The sequence below is a fragment of the Echeneis naucrates genome, chromosome 24 (assembly GCF_900963305.1).
Source record: "Echeneis naucrates chromosome 24, fEcheNa1.1, whole genome shotgun sequence".
NCBI classification, from domain to species: domain Eukaryota; kingdom Metazoa; phylum Chordata; class Actinopteri; order Carangiformes; family Echeneidae; genus Echeneis; species Echeneis naucrates.
In genome coordinates this window covers 1965156-1983302 of record NC_042534.1, presented here as the reverse complement: position 1 = coordinate 1983302, position 18147 = coordinate 1965156, and the positions used below count along the sequence as shown (strand labels likewise).

Here is an 18147-nt window from a genome sequence, read left to right as displayed (position 1 = left end):
TCTCCTTCCTCCGTCTCTCAGCTTGGAGAGAACTCATTATTTGTACCAGTGATTTCCAAATACATCACAGGAATTTGACTCGATGTTTTCTTTACCCTTTCGTGACGATCCCAAGGGGGCGAAATAGGAAAAACTATCTCATATTTTCTGGTTGCGATAGAAACAACAAACAGCAGGGTCAGGTTGGGGAAAACACAGGGAGTAAGAGCTTACAGATGGAGCGTCCTCGCTCAGCATTACACAGATATGCTCATAACCGACGGCAAATTACTGCTCCGTCGAGGCAAACGACAAACTTTGTGCGGTTGTGTGTCTCTTTTGTTATTACTGTGGCAGCAAACACAGCGAGCGATTGGAAGGAAATACACCGAAGAGCATCTGCCTGGGCCGCATGACAATACACCACATGACTAATTATACGACCACAGGCACGGCTGGATGACACACACACACACACACACACACAGATGCAGACACACACATATTACCTCTTTTTTTTGTCTCTAGTGGAAACAATGTTCTTGTGTTTCAAGGGGGAAACATTTACATGAAAACAAACACAGAAGCAATTAGATAGAAATGGATCATGGCTGAGATAGAGGGAGGCTGTTGTGTGTCTGTGTGTGTGTGTGTGCTGGAGTTAGGCGAGCGATTGAGTGTATTTTTAGGAAGAAGCCGTTATGAAATGACACATAACAGTTGTTGGTTCATTTATGTGTCTGCGAAGACAGACTATTACCCTTTAATACAGCAAATCACAACAATCCTGCAGAAGTCACACTCTAATAACCGACAATCAAGATCCACGTCGCCTCAGTTGCACCATCGAGAGTCAATCTGAACCACAACCGGCACGACACACAAACTTGATTAACAGGGCGGAGTGTCTCTACAGCAGACTTGTGTGTCTGTGGTGTTTAATGGCAACAAGATTTATGTTCAATTCAACAGTATTAAACAGAAACAGACCTTTAAGGCCTTAAAGATTCAGAGCACGTTGATTTCATACAGGAAGTCAAGCAAAATATAAAGAAAGCTGTTGGAGTGTGTCTTTCATGGCTTTAAATAAAGAAAAAGATGCACCGACTTCTTCTTTGTGTTGTAGACGAGACCGGAAACGACACAAATGCTTCAATTGTTTCTTTGTGTTGCTGAAAATGGTTGAAGGTTTTCACCCGATTTTGAAATGATTACTTCCTGGTTGTGTTTGGGGTTGCTGGGGATTTCTCAAATCATAAACCAATTCTGATTTCAGAAACAGGAACGAAGTCATTTTCTGTTACTAATCTAACTTATTTTAAGATTTATTTTTACTTTTGTCCTTAGAGAGGAAAATAATTACACGACTCTTTCCAGCATTTCCTCTCACAGCATAACTGAAGTCCCGTTTTATCATGAAAAAGTTAAGTCCGCTCATGGCACCAGCATCAGTTTAACTCCGGATGCTGTCCGGGAAACACCAGGTACAGCCCGAAGACAAAAGAGCTGCAGGACGTAACGACGGAGAGGAGACGTTTTCGCAAATAAGCAAGAAATAATCTTAAGATACATAAAGGAGAGTGAAAAGTCAGCAGCTGTTACCTTCGTCTGTCCTTCGATGACAGTGAGAGGCACGCTGGTGGAGGGCCACTTGTTCCGAGGAGGTAAAGGCTTGTCGCAGTTCCATAAAACCACAATCTGTGTGCGACAAGTGAAGCAAAGTCGAATAATACCACTCAGAGAAGTTTGTCTCTGACAAAAACACAATGTTGAGTCCGACTGTGGACGAGTTTTTCCATCAGGCTGGCTTTTCTGCTCCACAAACAGACTCAACAATAACTTATAACAATACAGTTTGAATGTGTTTTTGTCGTAATCAGCAAAATGGTGTGTGAAGAATATTTGTACAGGACTTTTCTGTAAATGTAACAAAGAGCCTCACATCAGTCAAACATAAATTTAATAGAATTTTTAGAGAAAAATATAAGAACATAATGAGCTTTTCAGATTTGAAATAAAATGTGGTGCCGACTCTGTGTTCTCTATTTACAGGAAGTCTTAATGGCTCATATCTTTTCATAATAAAGCTCTGTATTATGCTGTGCTCGTTGTTTATTGTTAATGTTTTTCAGTTTATTTTGAACCAAAACATGCTGAGCTCTGAATGATCACATTAAATCATCAGGGACATCTGGGGTCCGGATTAGTAGGACTCCGTAATAACTGTTGCAGACGACCTGAAGAATAAAGTCCAAATATAACTGAAGTAAGAAAGATGAGAACAACCAGCACAGAGTGAAAAACTTCAGGAGAAGCTAAAAAAGTTTGTGAACGGAGATCACAGACTCAGCTGATTTCCTCCGGCGCCCTTTCAGATTTCAGACCGGCTACTTTCACTCTTTCATTTACACTAAAACTGAGCGCAACTGGTTCACCTGAAGGTTGAAATGATTTCAGAAAGACAGGAGGAGAGGAGCAGAAGAAGAAGGAGGAGGAGCTGAAACATTCCTCTCCTGCTGATCTGGCTCGCCGTCACTTTTCTCAGAAAAATTGCGGACACGCTTCCCACCTGTGCACAGAACTTGGACTTGGCTACGCCGATGATGAGCTTCACCACGGGGGAGATCTGGGACTGCAGAGGAGTCACCGTATGGATCACAGCTGTGAACTGCTGCGTCGGGCTCTTACCTGAACACACACACAGTCACAAACAGATGTCAGGGCTGAAGTGTATTTAGGTTTCTTAAAACAGATCTGTGCAGATGTAGCTCTCCATAAAGCTCCATCACGGTTAAGTGGACACACGGTTCTCCTCACACTGCCCGTCATCCATCTTTCTGACAGGACATACACCCCCCCACCCCCACCTGCCCCCCCACCCCCTCCAGTTCACATGACTGAACATGAGTAAACATGTCTAATCCTGGAGGGAACACCTCTCCTTCAGTCTCATAATGACATCATTCTGTTTCCTCCGACCTCACAAACGACTCTTCTTAGTTTCTCCGCTGCATTTTATCCAGAAAAACGTAAGCGGGTGAGAGCAGAGAGGTCGAGGAGCAGAACTTTAAATGATCCCCCAGCATACGTTCAGCGTGGCGGGTAAGTTGAGTATCAGCAGTACGGAGCTTCTACAGCTGGATGAAATAGATTTTCTACTCGGCCGCAGATGAAGCTTTGTAACTTTGAACAGCACACACAATGTTTGACTACCATCAGATGAAAGTAAGGCTGTTTGTTCTGACACGGTAAACATCATGGTGTTCTCCGTCAGTACGGGAATCTGCTGATTAGTGGACAGAAGATACGTTCAGATTAAAGAAAAGCTGATCATCACACAAACCATGTGAGCTGATGATGGTGCTATCTGCTCCAACACTTTAATTAGTTCTCACAACGATCAATCTGCTGCGTGCAACGTTCATTTCTCTCTCCGACTGACCTCCATCACACTTTAAACTCACATCAATAATAATATTATTATTATAACACAACGTATTCAGCATAATATATATAAATAATGCATACAACACTGCCATAACACCACCACGTTATTATCATATCAATCTACACCCATCCAGGAGCGGACTATCACATTATCATATTTTTACATAGAGTTGTTTATTCATTATTAAATATTATGAAATATAATATGAGCTCAACCGTAAAGTAGAACGCTGAACTGAAAACTGAGCACACAAACAGTCGTTTCCAGATATGAATGTGTGCAAACAGCAAAGCTCATAATGATGATAGCAGGGATATTTGGTATTACGTATTAAAGTCAGCGTTTGTTTTACATTTTCGCTTCACACGGTTAAAATTATTTGAGTTCTGTGTCAATAAATACGGATTCAGGTCTTGGCAGGCTTTCGTGTGTCAGCGTCCCTTAAAGGTCCGATCAGCCGTCATGTGAGCAGCAGAACACGAGGCTTTCAGAAAAGGAGAAAAGTTAATGGTGGATGTTCGGGGGGACCGAAGAAGGCCACGGCACGCCAAGTGTTGGCTGGGAATGGGAGTTTGGGAATAAGCATCCTCATGGCTAATTGGAGCCGGAGTGCTCTTTAGTGTTGCTCTATCCATCTCTCTGACATCGGCCCCCCTGGCCGGCGTATTTATGGAAGCAGCAGGTCGGCCCTTGTGGGGGTCGCAGGCAGCCTCGGTTCCTCGGCCTCCACTGCCTTTTCTTGGAGAGAAGTTTAATTCTTCATTAAATAACGCTGCTGTACGTGCGACTGCTCTGCTCCACACTTCAGGCTGCTTTATATTCCTCACGATTTTTTTCGCCTGTGGTCTTCTTCACTTTGACTGTGGCCTGAATTCAATTTGCATTTCACCTCGTTGGCATTGTTCCCACCTTGAGAATAGCTGAGGTTCAAGTCAAACGGATCGAGATGTGAATGGGCCTGAAACTGCATCGAATGGATCAGACCAAAGTTTTTAATTTCATTAGGATTTTTTTTTTCTTTTTTAAGATTATTTTAGTCACATCAACAGTGCAGTTATTTCATCCTTTAAAATGCTCAAAATGAATTGAGGGGCTAAGGTGGTAAGAAGTCCAGCAGCTTTTGGATCTCCCTGCTCCCTCCGTTATTTTGAACATAACAATGCCACCGACGGTAACAGCTCACTTTGTGCAGAAAAATGGAAAAGTAATTTTGACTGACTTTTTGTCTGGAATAAAAATAGAGCAAAAGATGCGTCTTTAACCGGAGAGTAGTACATCTTGTACAGCTCTTGTGTCGTCCAGACAGAAAACGATTTGCTAATCTCTCTCTAAAATGTAAAATCTTCACCAGGCATACTGCTGCTGTCTCCGATCAGTGTTTGGATTCATGGCAGATTTTTATTCTTTAAAAAACAGGTAGTGACGTACGATGTGCATGTTATTTACAAAGTTAGCACACATCACGTTTCCTGCTTTTGTCCTCCATTAAATCATTCATACTCTGATCTGCTCAGCTCTGTGCTGCTTTCAAGCCAGCTGAAATTAGGTTTGTTGGGCTGCTAGTTGCCAAGGCCTGCCAACATGTGTGTCTGTGTGTGTCCGTGTGTGTCTGCGAGTGCCAAACCAATGAGAGGAAAAATGCTGGAGAGTGAAAGCGCACAAACACACATTCACACACGATGGGAAGTGTGAGACCACTTTCCCACTGAAAGGACGTGGAGCTATCGGACCCCACTTTGGATGTGTTTGTGTTTCCATCTTAATTTGAGTTTTAAAATCACGACTGTTGTAAATCGAAGCGATACAAACAACACGACTCCGTTGTGCCTCCGGCCTGTTTGTTTTCTAACTCTGAAGCAGAGCTGGAACTTGGACCGTCGAATCGGGATTTTCACACAGCTCCCGAAGCCACGACGTCTGAGCAGGAAGTCCAACTATTTTTTTTTTTTTTTTTCCTAAACTACCAGGCAAAAGTTGCAAAAGGCCCCGTCATCAAAAGTTACGCAGAGGTAGCAGAGTGAGACCGCCGTGCGCACAACACTGACAAAAAGTTATTCGCTGAGAGCAGCGGCTAAAATAGTGATTTACTGCAGCCGGCGTTCCTTCCATTCCTCAGCCTCTTCCCTCCACCCCGCCGAGTCCACAATCCCTCAGAGAAAGACAAACATTGATCTGAGTTACAGCCTCTGCCTTGTCTGCATGCATATCTACGCACACAAACACACAAAAACACACACACAGGCCACTTTCCCTCCACTCTTTGCCTGCAGCATTAACTTTCCTCCGACAACAGTATTTTTTTTTTTTCACCAAATATTTGTATTTACAGACACGACTGTCTGTAAATACAATCCCCTGGACAACCGCTGATGGAATCTAAATAAAAAAAATAAAAAATCTGCTGTGTCGTGACGCGTCCTGAGAAAAACCCCACGGCAGTCCGCAAAAGCCACAACTTCTGAGCGAGTTGAAGTAATTTGGACCTTTAAAGAAAAGAAAGTCTCACTTAAATCTGAGGCGAAGACATCACATGCTGACTTAGATAGTGTAGAAGAAGATAGAAGACAAATTGTATTGAAATCTATGGAAAAATGGCTCTACTTCTCCCTTAATTTATTAGCTTTCTAGAATTTTTCTAGCACATTTATGGTCTCATTCTCTAGTTTCAAGTCTTGTTTCAATACTAAGTCCACCACATGACTGTGACACAAACAGAAGTGCCTCCATGACAGATCGGAACTCACCCAGTACGGCATAATAAAAAGGGAACTGGGCGGGGTCGGTCGAGTACTGGGGAAATGCATAGAGACCACCAGGGAGGGAGTTCCACAACAACCGGTTCCTGGACACGAGGGAGTCCACGCGGTCCTGAATGACCTGGATGACAGCGAGACAGGAAGTGTGACAAGAAGAGGAGTTGGATGAGAGCAAAAAAGAAAGAAAAAGGGAAACAACAGATGTGATGTGAAGGTGTGATGAGAGAAAAGAGGAGGAGTGATGTGATTAATTCAGATTTATTCAGAATATTATTATTCGGTATTTAATACATTTATTAATTTTTTTTTACTTTTCAACAAGCTAAATAAATAATTCGAAACAGCGCTCATGCTGTTTGCTTTCATCACATTTCAACAGCATCTTTACGCTCTCCTGCTGCTGCAAATGTGCTTTAATATTTGGAAAAGCGTATCACAAGCTGCTCAGCCGAACGGTTCCCGGGGAAATCTCTCAGAGAGACAGAGGCCTCCCGACACGAGCAGTCCATTAGTTCTTTAGCTGATATTCTATCGGGCTTTAAAAAAAAAAAGGTCGTTGGTTGAGGGTTGTGAGTGTGAGCTGAGTTTTCCAGGACACCAACAAACACCAACATCTAGAGCTTCATCACTCAAGTAAAAGAAGCAAAGAGCTAAACACAGTGAGAATAAAAACCTATGATCAATGAATTATGACTGTCTGAGACAGTTTGTAAGCAGTAATTTAATATCACAGTATATTGTGTGTACTGTTTTTATGAAGCCAGTCATAAGAATTCAGCTCATTTTCTTATTAATCTGTAAAACTAAAAAAAAAAAAAATGAACCAAGCACACACACAATTCAGGGATGTGTGTTCTGTTTTTCATCGCCTTGTTGCTAAAGAAGCCATTTTAAACGTACGATTTTCAAGGACTGTCCCTCAAATGTTTGTTTTAATGCTGCTGACATCACAACAAACATTTTAATTTCTCTGATTAAAAACCTTCTCTGGTCATTGAAATGTATTTATTTGCTGAGGTGATGAGGTCAAAAGTGGGAAAAAAATAAAAATAAAATACAGATTTCTGACATTCACAGTGAGATTTGATGTTAATTAAACTTTCACTTTCCATGAAAATAAACAGTAACGTATGGAAAAAAAAGTCCAGAGCCGCGGAGAATCTTAACACACACACAAACACACCTCTTGACACCGACTGCGAGGCTCGCAGTATGTGGGACGCTCCAGTTATCAGCACCGCCTCATTTCACCCGTTTAGCCCGGCGGCGTGCTGGCTCGGGGTCTGCAGCACATCTGGCCTGCGGTTCGGCTGCTGCCTAATTTCATATCCTTCCATCGGGGCAGCGTTCGGAGCCGCCGGGGAATTTTTCTTTCTTTCTTTTGTGTTTTTTTGGAACATAAACTGATCTGGAGGCCGTTCTGTGCAGAGATGGGTCCTTCCGTTTGGTTCAGTCTGCTGGTGCATTTACGTCCGAGCTCGCGCTCACACGGTCTCATGGTCTGCTTCCTGTATTGACCTGTACGTTGACTTCACCTCACTCCTGCTCTGTATTTTACCATCCTGCCTTCATTAAGCTGTAAGAGAGATAGCTGCTCTTGTGGTGATGTTTTGTTATGATCACAATGATGCCGCTGATGGTGATGGTGGGGGGGATTATTATCTCCTGTGTCTCTACTCAGAGAACAAATTTTCCCCGGCGGATAAAATGAGAGGAAGAAGTCTTTTTCACGCCGACGAGATGAGTTCATCTTCTCCTCTGAGGTCGCGTCATGAGCCAACCTGAAGTCCTCTGGTGTCGAGAGCCGGCAAACACACACACACCTCCTTCACACTGTGTGAAGAGCTGCCTCCAATCCATCATACGTTGTAATAGTTTGGGTGTGAGTCACTTGGTGTCCTTCCATAGAAAATGGCAAAGCCTAAATATCACAGTGAAAAAACTGATACTTTTCAAAAAACCTCTCGAATATCGCAAAAACGTTTTTACGACTTCATGAGTTGCTTTTTCAGACGTGTCGATACAGAAGTGTATCGCAAAAATGTATTGGAAACACTTCTCTTTTTGCATTTCCACCCCAGCGAACATGATGTAGAAGGTCACATGACCACTTTCATCCATCTTCCTCAGAGTGGAGTCTGGCGATTTCACGAGAATTAAGGGAAGCCACGAGATTCGACTTTACAAGAATTATGGTTCATTCAACTGAAACAACTGCAAGTCGCACCTGTACGTAGTCCAAGTTTTAGAAATATCGCTTTAATTTTTTTAAAAGGAGGAAGAACTCGTGCAAATGATGGTGGAGACCAAAGCAGAGCAAATGTGGAAATCCAAACAGCTGAGCTTGTCGGCCTTGGTCTGCCAAAAATTCATTGGTACATCAAATATTATCTGACCCTGTGATTTAAAAAATATTTTTGACTTAAAGAGAGGATCCGACTACAACTATAATCTCTGATCTGAGCGGCACTTTGAATCTGAGAGTTCCTGAAAGTTGGTTAAGAAATGCAGGTTTGTAAAAAGCAGGAACGTCCCAGCACACTCTCACTCTCCATCATAAACTACATTCGAGGTGCCCTTGAGCAAGACGCCTCCCTGAATGAATATGGATCGTTTCTGGGAAAGACAACACACTTAAAAAGGTCAAAAAGGTGAGAAACTAAAACTGACAGCTGGATCTAGTTTAGTTTTGGGATCTGCTGCTCAGCCGGCGGCGACGTTCAGCACAGAACAAGACGTAGCAGTTGGGTTGATTAAATGAAGCTCTCCTGACAAAACTAAATCCAAAAATCCCATTAAGACCTTTTTTTTGCAGGCTTACCTCCAGAGTAGTTAAGACGATTTTGGCTACAGAAGAAAAGTAGGCGTCCCACAAGAACTGGGTCTGCTGGCGGAGAGCCAAGATCCTGTCACGGCCCACAGACCGAGTAATGGAGGGAACCTGCAGGAAGAGGAAGGAAAAGCAACGGTGAAATAGATTAAGGTAGATTTGAAACAACTTTCGAGGAACGAGACGCGTGGAGCGATTAGAGGAAACGTCGTCGTCCGTCTGCCGGCCGGCGTCTCTTCAGGACAGTAAACGAACGACGCCAGCTGCTGTCCATCTTTAACGCATTCACACCTGAAGGTAGAACGGATTAAGCATCGACACAGATTTTTATTTGAAATTCGTTCATATTTAAACTTGTTTCAGGTTTCGTTAGTTTTCAGTATCTTTCAGATCTTCACGACGATCGTGACCTTTGACCTTAAAAAAACAACCCAAACTATTCTGAGCTCAATAACATATTAAAAAAAATGATGGATGGCTCAAACATTTTAACTCCCTGACTAAAGAGGACAATCTTCCTTAAAATGAGGAGAGTGAAGAGTGTCGGTCTGTTGTGTTGCAGCTGTTGTTGCCGTTGGGATCTGAGCTCTAATTGTTTGTCTCTCGGAGGTGGAATATAAACAACACCAATCAAATCAGCTCAATTTTCTTCCCCTCGATTGAGTCTAATAGTGTTTATGTTTCTCTGCAGGGGCAGTGTGTGTCTGGGCGTGTGTGTTTGTGTGTTTCATCTCCACGGGGGGGGAATAGAAAGTCTACATATTAAACAGCCAGGTATTGCATTTATCTGTGATGTAATTGAAAGTAATGAGATTCAACTCTCTCAGCAGGTGTTAGAACGCCGATGTTGTGTTGAACATCGAGTGTTTGTGCGCTTGCCTTTGTGTGTTTGTGTGTTTGACTGACTGAACAGAACAGAAAGATAAAGAGGGTAAGTATCCAGAATGTGTTTACCGACCAGAAACATGTCCAGGTTTGTAATTATCTTTTTTATTATTCTCACTTGGTCCAGATGATGAAATGGTTTTCTGGATATTTAATTTTTTTTTGTTTTGATTTTGGAAGGTGCTTCAGTGACCGTGCGGTAAATCTCCTGTCTGTTCTGACACATAAAACTGGTCCTTTCACCTTCATAGTTGTCTCTCGGCACAGCAGGAAACAAATTAAAAATCGTCAAGGTGTCCACAAAGGTATTTTCTCCGGCAGAAAGGAAGCTGCTCGACAACATTCATTTATCAGGTCTAAAAAACACAAATGAATGAAACTTTTTTTTCTTCACGATTTATTCTTCTGTTGACTGACATGATTGATTTATCTGTGATGTTCGTTGATTAATTCACTGACTGTTGCGTTTGTAATCAATTAAATATATCAAGCAGCGTTTTTTGTTTTTGTTTTTTGTCATTTGCAGTCCTGCTTTTATAATAAAACTACTTAATTATTCAAATGGACTTTCTGTCACTTATCGGCGGATGAATGGACTGACTGTTTTCTTTAATTGACAACAACAGGAGCTGTCTGTCGGTGATTTTCAGGGATCAGACAAAACAAAAGACGAAAATGTACCGGAGGTTTCTCTGTGTGTGTTCAAATGTGACGGGTCACTGAGCGTGTTGTGTGAACCATAAGGAAAAAAAGCAAACAAACAAACAAACACAAAAAAAAAGAAAGAAAACAAAACGTGTGTGCACCGCAGTCGTTGCGTGATATTTATCCTGTTGTGTACTGACAAATGTTTTATCCTGAAAGCCTTTGCCTTTTTATCTCTGCCTCTATGTTTTATATTAATTCTCCATATGCCCGGATCGAGCCTCAGCAGATTCACGGGTAAAAAAAAAACAAAACAAAACACAAAACGCTCGTTTTTGTTCAACCTTGTTATTAAATGTGAACACCCTCGGTGCTCACGCTGTCAAAACATCCCAGCGGCTTCACACGTATTATCTTAACCGGCAATTAGCTTGCTTTTAGATGGGTGGCTTCTTTTTGTCAAAAAGAGAAGAGCGCAAAAAACGGCAAAAATAAAAAAACCTCCCAACAACAACAGCATCGTTGAGTCTCATTTGTGTTTAACAACAAAAAGGGTGAGTGTGGGATACTTTTAATCATCACGGAGTGCCGATAGAAGGCTGGTGGGCAAATTAATTCAAGGCAGACACACAAAGCGGGAGTCCAGGTGGGGTTAAAGGTCACACAGGTGCACGGCTGGTAATACAGAGCGTCATTAGACAATGTAAATATCAGCAGCTCTGCCTGCAGCCGCAATCAAAGGGAACAGACGGCAACGCAACTCCGGAATAATCCGTCTCAGATAAAAATATTTCCTGCCGGAGGTGTGAATGACTGAATATCACAGCTGTCGCGTCAGAATAAAAAGTCACGTGGCTGCAATTAGCCCCCCCCAGACACACACACAACTCATGGCTGACTGTCTGCACTGACAGGTACAGACGAGTTTGGCCCACTTTCCTCAAAATAAAAAACAAACTTCTTCCTCCCATCATGTGGCTTTAAGAGTCTCCGGAGATGCGGATGCCATTTTGCTTTTGCGGGTTTTAAGTAAACATTGTAAAAATAAAGAATGGCTTCATTTTATTTGGTGTATTAAAGAATCCAAGAATCGACCTGTTTTGAAGAATGTGCCGTCGTTAATGTCACATTGTTGTAGTTTTCTGTAACCAGGACTCGTGACTTGACTTGGACTTGAGTACCGACAGCTCGGACAGAGAATCGCTTTATTTTCACATCTGCTCTTTGACTCTGGCAGGACGGAGCAGATTTGGACTTCACTCAGACTCTCGGACTCTGGTATGAAACGCTGGTGGACTTGAGGCTCCAGGTTTACTGACTTGACTACAGCACTGCCGACAATGTTCTGACTCTTCCAGGATTTAGAAACACATTTTGAGTCTCTAAACAAAAAACGGATACTTTAGCTTTTAGACAGCAGCATTTTTGTCACAATAGGAATCCAGCTGATTAAATTCTTGTGACAGCTCTATTTTCCAGCCTTCCCCTGTTTTTGTGTGTATTAATAGCCATTCTTGGTCTCTGTGTTGTGCGTCTTTGTCTGAATCAGCCCCAGCTGGATGCCTGTTATTGCCCCGGGGGGGATCTGAAGCCACAGAAGACAATTACAGCTGAGAAGATGTCGACATTTCAGCAGACAGACACCGAATGAGCTTCTGCTGAAAAGGAGGTGAGGAAGGATTGACCTCTGACCTCCGCGCTACAATCAGCTGTAACGGCCTAACATCATCCTTCATAATTTCCCTCCATCCCTCCACCGTTTGGTTTCATCACGCAGAATTTTCCCAGCACCTGCAGCAGCAGCCTCTCGTCCCCAATGATGGCGGCTTTCCTCCAGTCGATCACTTCGGAGAAGGGAAGCTCCCAGCCGTTGCTCAGAATAACCGGGATGCAGGCGGCCTGCGAGGAAGCAGAGGCAGAAAAGCAATCAGACAGAAGAAAAGGGAAGCAGCAGAACTCGCAGAGTGACGTTTCCACAGAAGTTACATATTTATCACATAAATATGTGACTGTTCTTTTGGGCACACATAATGTTTTTATACATTCCCATTCATTTCAAACCCTTTTGATCTGCAGGTGTATTTGTCAGTACGTGACATTTTCTGTGTGTAAAAGTGAAACAAAAGGAAATAATTTTTGATTAATATTAAATTTGTGTTTGGGTAGAATGAGAAATTTTACTTTCCAGGTCCGGAGTGTTTGCAGCGATAGCGGCAGAAATGAACTTTAGCATAAAGGCCTGCATACAGAAATGTTAGAAAAATACGAAGCCTCCCTTTTATCTTAAATCCACAAACTAATGCAAATAATTCTTATTTATAGTAACAAATATAAACATGTATACTAATTAAAATACTAATCATTTGATTCATCGTTCATCTATGACACCTTCAGTGTGTATGATAACGCCATAAAGAAACCAGAGTCATCGTTAATTTCATTTTTCTAACAGATGGTCTGTTGTATTTTTCTCCCAGGAGACAAAAGAAAATGGTCTTTCAAACTGTTGACGAGTTTTCGCAGCTCGAAGGAGAAAAAAAAAACCCAAACAAACGTCTGAAGCAGAGTTCTGGGAAGGATCTGCTTTCCTTCCTCCACCGAGGACTTTATCCTCTTACGTACTCTGCCTGACGAGACTCTTTCAACCTGTTCCAAGTTGGAGTTTTTCAGAAACAAGATTAAGGGAAAGGGGAGGGAGGGGAGAAGAAGAAGAGCGTTTTTATTCATTTTCCCAGAATGCGTCAATATTTAGAGGATTCCTTCATGTGAATTAATTTATCAGGAGCTGTTTTCATTTCCCTCCGGAGCGCTCCTTGTTGCTGCGAATTCATTTCATGATGAAGCTCTTCAGCGGATGGGACTTGATTGTGCACTTCACTGCACCATTTAACTGTCTTTAAAGGGAAAGAGGCGGTTTTATGGATTATTTCTTTCCCCGTTTTATGTCCCATCTATAAACCTGTGCTGTTGTTTTATCATATTTTCAGTGTAAATTGTATATAACAGCTGTTAAATTAATAGTTCTGAGAATTTAACAACGCTTGTTTCAAGTTTTGTAGAAACAATGTAAAAACAGTTCGAGTGTTCATGGTTGATGATAAATAGGACTTTTAATGGACAGTGAAGGGGTTATTAGTTTTATATATGGTTTCCATCACGTATAAATTACAGTGTGGTCACACACACACACACACATTAACAAGGAGTTCAGACCATCAGAGCATCTTAAAGAGAACCAGACTGATGCTGACTGAGGTCCAGACCTGCAGAACAAACGACTCCCCGAATCCCTTTCTCTAAGACGATGTAAGGTAAACTGTGAATATTTCAAATATATGAAACACATTAAGTCAAGTGTTCATTTAAAAAAAAAAAAAATCTAATTAATTTTTATTTGGTTTCCATGTTCATGAGAATGAATGAATGATGAATGATGGAACAAATTCCAAATATCATTCTTACATTTTTTATTGTGTTCAAAAAGTTTATTTTACTTTTTTTTCATGTTTTATATGAATCTGATCTGGCTTTGAAGTTGGGGAGCAGAAAAAAAAAAGTCAATAAGTGTGGGATTTTCATTTAAAGTTCAAGTTGGTCTGGATTCGCCGTCAGCTGAAACTGGGAGATTACAGCAGATTCACAAAAGGCCGAGCGTATGATCGTAACCCGTCGATGCAAATTCCCGCTTCGTGAGCTGACTTTCTCTTTTCGCTCTCCGTCGTGTCTTTTTGTTTTTCTTTTCTCTCCTTTTTGAAATCTTGAATTTTCTGAATAGGCCATTAAAATAATTGCCATGCATTTAAAATGAGAGTGTCATTAAAAGTATCTTGCCCAAGAAGATCTGCTGCCTTCAGATCAGTCAGAGGGAGCGTTGGCGTTTTCGTTTGTTTCTGATTGTTCACCAACAGTTTTTCTGAGTTTCCTTGAAATCAGTTTCATGTTGGATTTCCACAAAAAAAAAAAAAAAAGACCACCAGCCAACCAAGTTTCAGCGAATATGATGAAAAGTTATAATCAGAACTGTTCTGGTACAACATTATGATGTCACAGTGAAGTTGACCTTTGACCTGTTTTGTGTAAAATGAAATCCCATCAGAGTGAAATCATAATATCCATGAGCCCGGGTGGATATTTGTGCCAGATTGGAAGTGAATTCTTTGAGGAGTTCCTGAAATATTCCCTCTGCAGGCGGAGAACAAGTGAAACTGGAGACAGTAGTCGTGTTTCTGATGTTTTTTCCAAATTAAACCGCAATATTTCAAAAAGCAACGGTCTTTACTTTGAGGAAGAGGACGAAGGCGTCTTTGTGTTTTCATGGTTGATTTTTATTGGAGATGCTGCTGCTGCTGCACTGATTTTGTCTCCATTAAACTTTTTGAATGAAAGCGTAATTTTTTATTTATTTATTTAACAACGTCCGTTGTTACGGAACAACCATGTTCCAAAGCTGTGACCGTGACCTTTGACCACCAAAACATAACCAGGTCTGAGGTCTGAACCCGCCTCGTGCAGCAGACGCACAACCTGAAAAAAACAGAGCAGCCAAAGCCGCATACTTAATGTCAAAACACCCGGCCGACTCTTTGAGAGGAGGCGATAATGAAAGCCGAACACATCTGTGGTCTGACGACGTGGATAAACATTTCCCTCTCCTGTGGTGGATCTGCAGAGAGCGGCCGGAAGATGACACATTGTCAATAGCAATAAGATCAGCTGTTGGAAGGAGGAGGCAGAGGAAGCATTTCAGTCCTTGCAGTGTCCATCTGGAGCTCCACAGGCTGTCTGATAAGCCCTTTCCAGCAATCGTCACGACTGCGTGCACAGCAGAGGATCTATAGTCACTTCACCATTTTGCAGGACCGGCGTCGGCGTTGGTAACGTCTCCGAGGATTTTAAATATTTAATGAGCCAAGCAAGAGCCGGGATTGTTGAACTAACTGACATATGGTCTGCGGTTTCACTGAGAATATCACACACTTTAATTGTCAAAAAAAAATAAAAAAATAAAAAAATCCTAACAGATGTTGGGAACGTGAAGGAGACCTTCCTTTCCGCTGAAATAAGAATTTTATAAAAAATAAAGAAGCCATCAATTCTGTTAATAGAGTTTTCTAACATGGCGTTTCAGAGAATGAATCTTTGTTTTACAGATAATGGAGTATTTCTGCATATTGTGTGGTTTGTTTTTAATTTTTGTTTTGTTTTGTTTGTTACGATGAAATCTGGACAGATTTATAAAAAAAAAAAGAAAAAGAATAAATTCGTATCTATAAGCTCAAACAATCAGAGCAGGATTTCCATAATTTTTCAATCAAGTCACAAACATAAAGCAGCTGCTCTGCTGTTTCTACATTTCATTACCGTTTTTTCTATAAACGTTGCTGCTGTGAGGAATTGTGGGGCTGCGTTTTCTCCTTTCCCTCCACAAATGAGATGAGATAAGAAGCACTGAAGCTCCTTTCCTCGACACTTCAGGTCAGTTTACTCAGCTGGAAACGTTCGAGGAAGGAGTTTGATCATTTGTCCACGTAAACACACAAAAGAGAGACTCGCACATCAAACCCTCAATTTAGGAGACATCTGTACGTTACAAGATTATATTCACAACGAGTCGATCAAGATCTGCTCCTGATGGGAGAAGGAAGGTTTCAGTTTGGCCCGTCTCTCTCTTTGGGTTGATAACGAGGTGAATTACACATCAGGCTGGCGTGTAGCTGCTTTCTGCTACGGATTAACACACAGTCTCTTTACCTGCAGGGCCTCCAGGAAGCGAAAGGATCCCAGGCGTCGGCCTCGTGGCACCAGGCAGAAACTGGAGTTATGGAGCAGCTCCTGGTAGTCGAACCTGCCACACAAACACAAAAACAAAGAGCGGTTAGAAAATGAGAAAAGAGCGCAGCAGAAAGTAAAAGAGACGAGCGAGCGGAGTTCGCTGCGTGAAACAGCTTCATCTAATCAGCTACACTGACACCGGCTCCACTTTAATTTAGAGAAAGATCTGACGGAGGAAAAGTGGAACGACAACAACCGCAAAATGAGGACAACACTGTCAGCACAGAAAACGCAGACCTTACACAACATTACGTTGAACAAGAGAGAACACCAGAAAAAAAGAAATCAACACGACAGCAAGAAACTGAGCATCCGACCAGCAGTCCGCTTTTATTTACAGTCTGCGGTTTAATCTATAATTTCTCATCTTCTTATTGAACTGTGCTATTGACGCTGCCAAACGTTGTGCAATGAACTGAACTGAGTTGAAGCTTTCACGAGAGCTCGTCGTGTCCGAGGATCCAAAAGCTGAAGGCATCCTCGGGCACGACAGAACTGAAAGGAAGAAGAAAAATGATTCTCCTGCCCCGAATCTGTTGCTACTTCACTCCTCAATTCCAAACCAATTCCAATTGAAGGCCGCTCACTTCTAAAAGGCCAGGCAAGATTTTCCCGAGGACTTGATCTCTGTAATGAAATGTGCTTTTGTTGAAGGCACTGTGGATAAATAATGAAATGTGCTGGAGGGAGGTGAAAGGTGTGGGGGGGGCAGGATAATCAAAGAGCAGTGGCCTTTAACACGTTTCATCTGATCCAGATACGTGAAGAGAAAATCCTCCATGCAGGTTTCCTCTCCCGGAGCCGTCGCTCAGTCCGTCAGGTGAGATGAATCAGAGCGTCTGAAGGCTGATGCTAATTTCTGACTAATGAAATACGAGTAGAGCAAGATTTCAGCGGCGACCCAAAGTTCTGACGCCGGTGATAATGAACTTTTCCAGGACCGACTCGTGTTTCCTTCCACTGACCAGAGGGGCCCACAGATCCCTGCAAAACCAGCGTGAACACAACCAATAAAACACAGCTTCCACTTTGCCTCCACGGAGCCCCACAGTCACAAACAAAAGCCGTTTATTGGGGATAAACGTTGCTATGACAACAGCGGTTGACATGGATGGATGTTATTTATTTGTACCTGCCGATGAAACGCTGGTGACGGAACAGTCAGAGCTGAACCAACGCTCATCCTGTTCTAATCAATGTTCTCTGAGCCGCTTCGGACACTTCAGATGATCAGAAAACAACATCCATCTGATGATCACAGTCAGGCTGGTTCTCCACCAAGCACATTATTCTGTCTGTCCAAAGACTTTAAAGAGTGTGTGTGTGTGTGTGTGTGTGTGTGATCTCAGGGCTGGCCTGAGGAGATTTTAGATTGAAACCTAATCTGTCTGGGGATCAACCGTCCCCACAACCTCTCCCCTATACGCTGTGTGTGTGTGTCCACCTGCCAGGAAAACCTTCCTCTATGATGTGTGCATCAGTCTTCAAGATGAAAGTGTGTGTCTGGCATATCACTTACTGTCAGTGCACTTTCCTGTGTGTGTGTGCGTGTTGTGTTGCGTTATTGTGTTTACTTTAAAGTGGAAAAGAGCAAAATAAGATGTCAGATGTCCAGCATGTCAGCCGGAGACAAGGTCAGTCAGACTGCAGGTGAGACGGAGACGACCCGTCACATCTGAGAAGGAGTCCGACGACGATTAAATCTCCTGTTTCATGTTTTAATATCCAAATCTCATCTCTGAAACCTTCACTTCCTGTACGACTCGCCCTCA

General features: G+C 42.3%; 1 protein-coding gene across 1 annotated transcript in view; it reads right to left on the bottom strand.

Annotated features, from left to right (window-relative positions):
• The window catches only part of LOC115038200 (exostosin-1), a 127331-nt gene that overhangs the window by 13765 nt on the left and 95419 nt on the right, over positions 1–18147 (bottom strand). The window contains exons 3-8 of the mRNA XM_029497073.1: positions 16295–16388; positions 12335–12442; positions 9005–9124; positions 6172–6304; positions 2549–2667; positions 1582–1677 (exon numbers count right to left, since the gene is read on the bottom strand). Of these exons, the coding sequence (XP_029352933.1) occupies positions 1582–1677; positions 2549–2667; positions 6172–6304; positions 9005–9124; positions 12335–12442; positions 16295–16388 (670 nt within the window). The remainder of the gene's footprint in view (positions 1–1581; positions 1678–2548; positions 2668–6171; positions 6305–9004; positions 9125–12334; positions 12443–16294; positions 16389–18147) is intronic.